This window comes from Otolemur garnettii, unplaced genomic scaffold (assembly GCF_000181295.1).
Source record: "Otolemur garnettii isolate 467f Iridium unplaced genomic scaffold, OtoGar3 scaffold00001, whole genome shotgun sequence".
Classification (NCBI taxonomy): domain Eukaryota; kingdom Metazoa; phylum Chordata; class Mammalia; order Primates; family Galagidae; genus Otolemur; species Otolemur garnettii.
In genome coordinates, this window is record NW_003852396.1 from 36,009,786 (window position 1) to 36,018,881 (window position 9,096).

Here is a 9,096-nt window from a genome sequence, read left to right on the forward strand (position 1 = left end):
TCCCAAGTAGCTGGCAGGTGAACACTTTATGGGATCCCAAATTATCTTTCTGTGCAATACGATTTGTTATGAGATGTTCCCAAAGACAGCACAAACTTAAGAGTACCAATTACCAGTTATAGTTACTCTTATAATTTCTACTCAAGTGGTTCTAGAGCAGGACATAGTATTATACTATAATAGTATAATACTATTATATTGCATTTGTTGGAATGTGAACACTAGTATTATACTAGAAGGAAGGAAGGAAGGAAGGAAGGAAGAAAGAGAGAGAAATGAAAGTTCAATACATGTATGAATTTAGGCAAGTGACACCTTTCAGAGTCTCTTTCAATGGTAAAGCCAGTGCAACAGTTATACAGATTTCGTTGGGCTTTCTAGAGAATTACATGAAACTATATACCCCAAAGACCTGTGGCACAATGCCTGATATATAGAAAGAGCTCATTCTTCGTGGGTATTGCTTTAAAAGCTGAAAAGATGGCAGGATGAGAGGTGCCCTGAAGTCCCTTCCAAATATCCAAGATTCTGTAATACTCTTCCTTGGGTGCTGGAGACACGTTGTCAATATTCATATTTCCAGTCAGTTCCTTAGAAAACCGGCCAGGACTTAGGAAGCTCCAGGTAAATCGCAAAGTCTTTCCCAGGGGTCATTTATTTATTTGATTTTAATTCTGATCCGAGAGATCCACCTTTTCCAAAGCACCACAGTGAGGGCCTGTGCTTGGGAAACCCGTTCTTTGTTGAAGAATCTTGAACCCAAACCCCACATTTGGGCGTCTGGCACCTTAGGCCCAAGGTTTATGCCCAGGAAGCTTTTTCGAAGTTTGAAGCAGGGACTCTGCTCTGCTCCGCTGGCAGGTGTGGTCTAGTTTGCAACCTTCGCGCCACACTTCCAAGAACGTGATTCCGCCACACAAGGGGTGGTCAGAGGGGGTACTCGGCTTGCGTCGGGGCGGATGGGTGAGGTGACGAGAGCGTTCGGAGCGCGCACCGCCTCACACTATCCAAGCCTGGGCGCGGCGGATCTGAGCGCAAGGTCCGGAGCAGAGCGAGTCCCGCGCTCCGCCCCAACCAGTGAGCACCGGGTCCCGGGCTGGGGCCGCGGCGATCCTATCCAGCCGCGCGCACCCATGACCCAGCCCCGCCCCCCGGCGGCCGCTAGTGGCGGGCGGAGCGCGAGGAGAGAGGCGCGCTGGGCTGTGCCGCGCCGCCTCCCCTCCGTGCCGGGGGAGGGACGGAGGGGCCGGGCGGGAGAGGGAGAAAGCCTGACCGACCGACTGGTGAAGAGCTGCATGCAACCGGTGGGAGGCCGGGCCGGCTGGGGCTGGGGTTCAGGCTCAGACCATTCCTCAGTGGGTCCCCGGCGGCGAGCGCTGACGGCCCGAAGGCGGCGGCTCTGAGCTGGCAGGCGGAGGGCTGTCTCCCGCGCCCGCCTGCCCGGCGCGGTCCGAGGATGCGGGGGGGCGATGCCCGGGGCCAGGGACGCGCTCTGTCACCAGGCGCTGCAGCTGCTGGCCGAGCTCTGTGCCCGTGGGGCCCTGGAGCACGACAGCTGCCAAGATTTCATCTACCACCTGCGGGACCGTGCCAGACCTCGGCTCCGCGACCCAGGTGAGAGCCGCCACTGTCGCCTGCCGCGACCTGAGGGCCCTGGACTGGGACTTGGGGACGGACGCACCGGGGCCTGAGGCAGAAGAGCGACGTGGACTGGGAGAGGGCGAGTGGTGGTGCTGCCACCCAGCTAGGGGGGAGATCAAGAACCAGCTCACCCGTGGCTTAATGCTGAACGGGTGGGGACCCGGGCAGTGGCTGCTGCTCCGAGGCCGGGGAGGGTGGGCTGGGGCAAGGCTGGAGGTACCACACCCGTCACCTGCGCTCCCATCTCCAGGGCTCCTGGGGGCGGCTCCTGAGCTTCAAGGTACGCTCTCCACTTCCCCGGCTCTGTACTCCCAGCCAGGGGAGGCCGCGGTGGCCTTCTGAGCCGTGGGAAGTGGACGAGGCCGAAGGAAACTCCGGGAAGTTGGGAGTTGGGGATGGCCCGGAGCTGGGGCTGAATCCCACTAGGCACAGCTCATTCTTGCTCCTGAGTGTCCTATCCTTTTCCTTGGTCTGCGATGAGAAAGGCGGGACGGGATCCTGCTGCGTTGGGTTAAGGGCCAGGGAGTTCCTAGCCCAGGGCAGCCGGGCCTGAACCCATTGCCCGCGGGTCGCAGGGCGCGGAGCCGGCCTGGGCCTGGGCTCTCAGCTGGAGCGGCTGCTGTTTCTGGGGACACTCGCGTCGGTGGGCTCCTTGGTTTCGGCTTGTGCACCTGTAGTTATCCTTAGTGAAAGTTGCAAAGCTCTTAACTTCGTAAAGTTCATTTATTTTGGCATTTGACCAATTAAGGTTAGAGGGAGGAGTTTTAGTGAAGCCATTTGCTTTTTCCAAGGTCCCTGGGTCTTTTAGGTCTCATTCCCTGCTGATTCCTTCCAAATGTTTACTTGAGGAATTTCTCCCCTCACCTAGAGAAAATTTTTCTTGAATATTCCTCCAACCTGAGAACTTACCAAAAAAGCATATTGTTGGACTGCTAAAGATAGGATGAGAAAATGGCCTTTCTCTTGATGTTCCTGGGTATAAATATTGGAAACGAGCTATTGCTGTGCAAATTATCGTGTTCGAGTTTATCTCACTTTAAGCAAAACTGTTATATAAAAATCCTTTTACCCAAAGGATAAATTAGAGAATTATTTGATTTGTAAAGAGTCACTCTAAGCCTGACTTAAATAGCATATCCTCGGTAGTATCTTTAAAATGGGTGTGTGGGGTGTGTCTTCTGTTAAAAGTTTATATCAGATTTTTCTACTCAAAGGCTTTTTTTTTTTCTGTTGAAAAAGAAAAATTATTGTTCCTCATTGCCAGTGGTTACATTAATTTTATCAAATGGTCACTAATGTGTTACTTCAAGATGGAGAATTAAGTGGGGAAATACTGATCCCTTTGGTTTCTGAGGAGGTTTAATGTCCAGCCTGTGCATGGCTCATTGCTGGATGTGATGTGCTGAATATACCACACAAAGACGTGAGAACACCTAATCTCACAAACTGGAATCTCAGGAACATGTCCTGAATGGGGGAGTTCTGTCCTTAAGCAGCAATAACAGGAAGATTATTTAACATGCTTCACCCAAAGCAGGTGTCAGCATTAAGACATCTCACTACCTTGCCTGCAACTGTACCATGTGTCCTTGTTATCCACATAAATAGTCATCTTTGGCTTTACAAGAGAAGGTAGATGAGACGAATCACATGTTTAAAACCTCACATCATTTTGGCCAGTTTTCTGCCTCTGCTCCTTTGAATCCAGAGACTGGATTCTGTGTTCTCAGGTTCTGCTCAGTCCTTGCACTGGGAAGCCCATAAAGAAGAATCATGAAGAAGATGTCTTACAAAAGGAAATCTGATTCCTTGGCTGAAAAATAGCTATAGATGAGAGTCTGCCTTGCTGTTCTCTGAGTCCCTGAAAGCAATGCTCTGCTTTTTAAAATTAGGGCACAAGAGTTTTGAGGTAGCACCATGTGCATCCAGGTCTTTGGTTTGTGTCGGAAGTAGCCTGCTCATGAGGCAGGGGTGGGGGACTTCGAGTGCAAGGTGAGAGGAGATGAGGCCGAAGATGACATCTGAAGTGCACCCTGTCCATGGCACTTTAGCTTAGGCTGAATCTTCTTTCATTTCCCTCCTTCCTCACCTTGCCCACATTAATTCTTACATCAGATGCTTTTATTTTCATCCCTCTGGTGAAGTATGTCTAAACCAAGAGTGGCTTTAATCTCTGAGTCCTTAAAGCTGAGTGGCTGTAGAAGCTACACTGCACAATATGATGGGAAAAGTTTCTCTGCTATTGTATAGTGTGAACCAGAATAATCATTACAGCAGCTCTGGGACTTGGGTCCCTGGAGAGAGCTGCCTCTGTAAATGGGTGACTGCCTTTTCTGTTAAAAAAAAATAACAAAGAAAAAACCAAATGCCACTTCCCAGCTTTCTCTGTCTATTGTCCATCCATGGCCACCTGGTGGTAGCTAAGTTTTTCTAGAGCTGAACTAAGGGCTTTGGTTATCAACAGAGAAACACAAATATCATTTCCTATAGACAGCAGAATGACCCTTCATCCATCATGTTTGTTCCTTTTTTTTCAGAGGTAGTGCGAGGCTGGGTCACAGACAGGTAGGCTTGCACCATCAGAAGGATTATTTTGGGGGCATGTAGTTGTAGTATCCTGGTGGGGGAGAGTAACACTAAGCTTTTCCTAACTTGGTATTCACAGAGGTCTTGATGCAAGTGTGAGTTTTAAAAATGAGCCTGAGTCACAGTTGGAAGTGGACTGCCTCACCCAGTCCATCATCTGTACCAACTTGTGGAAAGTAAAGTGCTGATCCTTAAGCCGAGCGTGAGCACTTTTGTCCATAGACAGCAATTAGAGTGCTCTGTCGATTGTCTTTATGTCGTTTTATATATTGAGGATGTGGGATGTAAACTTGCATCTCAGAGACTAAACTTTAAGGCAGAGAGAAGAGGATGTGCAGACGCCCTGAGGTAGAAGCATTAGATAAGACTGAAAGAACAGGGATTTCAAAGTCTGGGGAAGAGTGAAAGAGATGGAGAACTAGGAAAAATGTGGTCAAGGATTGGAGAAGACAAATCACAGAGTCTTGTAAGCCATTGTAAAGACTCTGGTTTTTACTCTAATTGAGATAGGAAGCCATGACAAGGTGTTGAGCATAGAGAAGACAACACTGACTGCTAGGTTGAGAACATGCTGTAGAGAAGCAAGGGTGAAGACAGAGAAACCTGTTAGGAAGCTCTTTCAGAAGCCTAAACATTGGTGACAGTGGCTTCAACCAGGATAGTTGTAACAGAGGTGATGAGTACAAATTAGGTTGTGGACACAATTTGAAGGTACAGCCACCAGTATTTATTCATGGAAGAGATGTGAAGGATCGGGAAAAGGGTTAAAGGTGACTTCAAGGGTTTTTGACCTAAACTACTCTATTTACTGAGCAGAGGAAGACTTCAGGAAGAAGATAGGAGTAGGAAGGGAAATCAGGGGGTTTCTCTTCTGTTTTATTTTAATGTTTTGTACATATATGATGCCTCTTTAGATTGCCAACCTGTCTTGCAGTTGGGCATTTACCTGAGGAATAAAGAAGAATATCTTTTTTAACATCTGCTGTTCTATTCTCTTATTTTATAACTGGAGACTTCACTGTCAAGAGGGCTAATTGGTTGTAGAATAGCACTTACTGTTAAAAGATTTTCTCTTGTAAGAAATTAAAAGCTCTCTTAAACTTCCACTCACTGATCTTGATTTTACTTTTTTCAGTCAAAAGGAATTGGTCTTATTACCCTTTTCCATTATATACTTTTGACCATTAGAAGGTAAATATCTTAATTTCTCTAGAGTCATTTTTTCCACATCTGGAAAATATAGGGGAAGTGGATCGTGTAATTTATAGATTTTAAGCATTTTTTAATAATTTTCCCTGTAAGTCTTTTCATCTGTAGGGCACTGGTCTTGTCTGTCAAGCACTTTCTATAGGTCATTGCACTGAGTCCTCCTAACAGTCTTGTAAAACCTTGCTGCTCAAAGCACTTACCTGTGGATTAGCAGCTTCTGGAACGTATTAGACATGCAGCATTTCAGGTCTACCCCAGATCTACTGAATATAAATCTGTATATTGATAGGATCCTTAGGTGGGTTGTAGGCACAGTAAGGTTCAAGAAACATGGCTGAAAGCAATTGATATATGTAATTAAACTGTAGTGCAGGGAAGTCAAGTGGCCTAGGGCCATGGGTTTTATCTAAAAATAGTTGGGTCTAAGTCACAGTAGCTTCTTAGGTAGTTATACCACACATGCTAATAATTTAGGAGTTATTATAAATAAAATTTTCTCAGATTTTTTTATAAGAGCTGCCCATAGACCTACTTTCTCTATTCTGTACTTGTTTAGTGGATTTATTCTCCAAACGTAGGTTAAATATCTATGTAGTTATAGAGGTACAGTTATAGATTAGTTATGAATTCTGTTATACTGGATACTGATTTTCTATTCATGTTTCACCTCCATATTCCAGAGATTTTTCTCATGCCCTGTAAGCCCAAAGTCTAGAAACTGTTCACCAGGCCAAGGTGTATAGCAGAGCCTTAAGACTCATCATTAGTGAGTCTTCTCTCCAGGCAAGTATTACTCTATTCAAGATAAGCTTTTTCTAGACCCATGGTTTTCAAGGTTGGCTGCACATTAGAAATTCTTAGGGAGCTCTAACAAACAAACAACAAAAATAAAACAAACAAAAAAGCACCAATGACTGGACTGTACCATAGGTCAATTAAATCAGAATATTCAGGAATGGGTCCTGGCGTCAGCATATTTTTTAAGTTTCTCAGTTGATTCTAACCTGCAGTCACATGGAGGACAAATTTGAGACCATTAAGTGAAGGTGAATCCACGTAACTCTTCTCAGCTCACATTTTTTTCTTTTTGTAAAATTAGGTAAGATAGTATCAGAAACCAAGGGCCTTGATTATTACCCTTGTATGGTTAGTACCCGGTCAATTGATTATTAACATTTTTGGACAACATTATATCAAACTTTTATTTTGAAGGCTCTTTAAAAAATATCACGAGACTCTATGATGTCCATCCAATTTGAAGGGAAAAACTCCCCTAAGGAATCAAGAAAATTTTGTCCAAGTAATATTTTATTAGAAGGTCAGAAGGTAAAAAACTTCACTAATGTCATCTTGTGTTAAATTACAGTGAAATCACTTTTTAAAGGTGTAGAGTTGTTTACATGGATGGAGCTGGAACATATTCTTCTTAGCAAAGTACCTCAAGAATGGAAGAAAAAGTATCCAATGTACTCAGTCATATTATGAAACCAATTTATAAGCACCCACACTTTCATATGAAAGCAATAATCCAAGTATAGCCCAAGAAGAAGGGTAAAGAGGAGAGGGAGGGGAGGGGCGGGGAAAGGATTGGGTGGAGGGAGAGTAATTGGTGGGACCACACCTACGGTGCATTTTACAAGAGTACAAGTTAAACCTACTAAGTATAGAATATAAATCTCTTAACATAATAGCTAAGAAAATGTGATGAATGAAAGTCTTTTAAATTGTATATAAAACTAGAACATTGTACCCCATCCTTGCATTAATGTACACAGCTATGATTCAATAAAAAAAAATTACAGTAAAATAATAATGACAGTTTTGAAGGAAAAATCTCTAAAATAATCATCAAGATTAAGGATTAGCCTTGATTTATATTTTCTAAGATAGCCAAAAACGAATTAGGCTTAATACACTGGATGTTTATGAATAGACATTGGTGTGATTATGCACAATGGGATTAATTTTTAAAAATTAATGTTAATTGCAATCAGGAAATAGTCTTTTAAGGAATGGGTGGCATATTGGCTGCACAATATGTGAAGATCTAATTTGCATTTATTTCAGTGACATTTTAGGGCTTCTTCATAAATATTTTATTTGAACAAGTGTGTTTTCATCTCTGTGGGATTCCTCTACATGGACCAGTGAGTGGTTTTAGTCATGAGGTAATTATCAAGAGGGAAAAACAAAAGCAAATTGTGGTAAAGACATCACAGGCAGCCCTATGACCAGCTGCCTCCTTCAGAATAAACAATCAGAAGCACAAACTTTTTGACAGGAGCTAACCTCTCAAGGAAAAATTAAGCGGACACCTAAGGGAAATTGCCCTAAAAATTTCCATTATGTATAGCGCATAGTCCTGCTTTAGCTGAGAAACACAGTGACACTTTTGTGTTGATGTGTTGAAGTGGTGTTTCCCATATGGTTGTCTTAATAAAATTCCTAATCCCTTCTTAACTAATTGACTTGAGAGAACTAACAAGTGCTTACTCCAAAGTATATATAGAGAAAGGGGAAGAGCTTGGGGTCTCCAAGCGTAAGTGGGAGGGAGAGCAGTCTCCCTTACTTTTAAAAGGGTAAGTGTGAGGTATGTACTTCTATTTTCTGAATGAGGTTACAATTTGAGTTGTGGAGATGTTTTCACTCTGGTAATTGATCTTTCTCGCAGCTGTAATTGTGCATCACGACTTCTTAAGTGTTTCATTTGGTTGGCTCTAGGAATGGCTTTAGACCAAATCAAAGCCTAAGGACTAGCCTTTGCCGGGCTCCTTGAAATATTCCTGTGTCCTTGTGCATGTACTTTATCACAAAAAAATTTTTATACAAACATTGATATAACGGCATCTGAAAGAAAAAAAATTACCTCAGGACATCCAGATGGCTAAGTGAAATAAGCAAGAACATTGGAGTCAGAATGTGACCCTGCACTTAATATTAGGTTATTAAGTATGAAATTTCCTTAAGTACTAAGTTTGACAGTTGATATCTCTGACATTTCACTTGATATACTTCTTGTTTTATTTTTATCATGAAGGTACTATTATAACTTAGTAAACTTGAGCAAAATATTTCCCATTTCCTATTATTCATCCATGAAATGAAACTGGAAGATTCCACAGCGCCCAGAGTAAAGGCTCAAGTAACACCTCAATAAATGGATGTTGTTGCCCACATTTGTGGTCCATGGACATGTGCATGATTACCATTTGTAATCATTTGTAGACAGAATTTCTCTTCTACTTTTTTGCAAACTTAACATTGAATCCCCATTTATTAGCTGTAGGTCCAGGGACAAATTATTTGACCTCTGTGTCCTAGTTTTCTCATCAGTAAAATGTATTAGTAGCATCTGGGTTACTAGTATTCAGATAAAATAAAAGACACCAATTCAATTTGAATTCCAAATAAAAAGTGGACAATATTATGTGGCATATACTTATACAAAGTAATTATCTGCTCTTTATGTTAACATTCAAATTGAACTTGGCAGCCTATATTTTAATTTAATAAAGCTATAATTCCATAGTAGTACCTGTCTCATAATGCACAGGAATATTTATCATAATATCTGGCATGTAGTAAGTGCTCCAAAAATATTAGCCATTTTTACTATTATTATAATTTTATCTTGATGAATCATTATTATGTAATTATTGT

At 42.8% G+C, this 9,096-nt stretch overlaps 1 protein-coding gene across 1 annotated transcript in view; it reads left to right on the forward strand.

Moving 5' to 3' along the window:
* Nucleotides 1-1,238: 1,238 nt before the first annotated feature.
* Nucleotides 1,239-9,096, forward strand: part of SYT9 (synaptotagmin 9) — a 184,990-nt gene continuing 177,132 nt past the window's right edge. The window contains exon 1 of the mRNA XM_003781061.2: nucleotides 1,239-1,614. Coding sequence (XP_003781109.1) covers nucleotides 1,470-1,614 — 145 coding nt within the window. The 5' untranslated portion in view covers nucleotides 1,239-1,469. The remainder of the gene's footprint in view (nucleotides 1,615-9,096) is intronic.